Source organism: Sinocyclocheilus anshuiensis, unplaced genomic scaffold (genome assembly GCF_001515605.1).
Source record: "Sinocyclocheilus anshuiensis isolate Anshui unplaced genomic scaffold, SAMN03320099.WGS_v1.1 scaffold1544, whole genome shotgun sequence".
Taxonomy (NCBI): Eukaryota; Metazoa; Chordata; class Actinopteri; order Cypriniformes; family Cyprinidae; genus Sinocyclocheilus; species Sinocyclocheilus anshuiensis.
This window is the reverse complement of record NW_015555802.1, coordinates 149,337-149,752: the sequence shown is the minus strand read 5'-3', so window position 1 is coordinate 149,752 and position 416 is coordinate 149,337. Positions and strand designations below refer to the sequence as shown.

The 416-nt window shown below is 26.7% G+C and overlaps 1 protein-coding gene across 1 annotated transcript in view; it reads left to right on the top strand.

The window, feature by feature from the left end:
- The window catches only part of LOC107674938 (rap guanine nucleotide exchange factor 5-like), a 53,202-nt gene that overhangs the window by 52,048 nt on the left and 738 nt on the right, over positions 1-416 (top strand). Inside the window, exon 12 of the mRNA XM_016469100.1 lies at positions 402-408. Coding sequence (XP_016324586.1) covers positions 402-408 — 7 coding nt within the window. The remainder of the gene's footprint in view (positions 1-401; positions 409-416) is intronic.

Sequence of the window (416 nt, the reverse complement as noted above, 5' to 3'; positions counted from 1 at the left end):
AATATATATATATATATATATATATATATATATATTAAATTGATCAAAGTGACAGTAAAGACATTTATTTATATTAATTTTTTTTTTTTTTTCCACACACAAAGAAATTGTATGACTTGAAGACTTGGACTATAGCACTTCAGTCATATAAAATGATCATATGATTATTTTATGCTTTCTTTCGAGCCCATCATTATTTGAAAAAGAGCAGCATGAACATTCTTCAAAACGCCTCCTCTGACAAAGCAAATTAAACAGAAATGATATAAGGGTGAACTATTCCTTTAAAATCTTAAAAACATTCTTCATGATATGATATGTTTCTCCGGAGTTTTTCATGATTTTGTGTTGTTTTCCTACTAAAATGTCTTATATGTATTACATGTTCTGTTCATTTTCAGAGAATCTGTTGGACG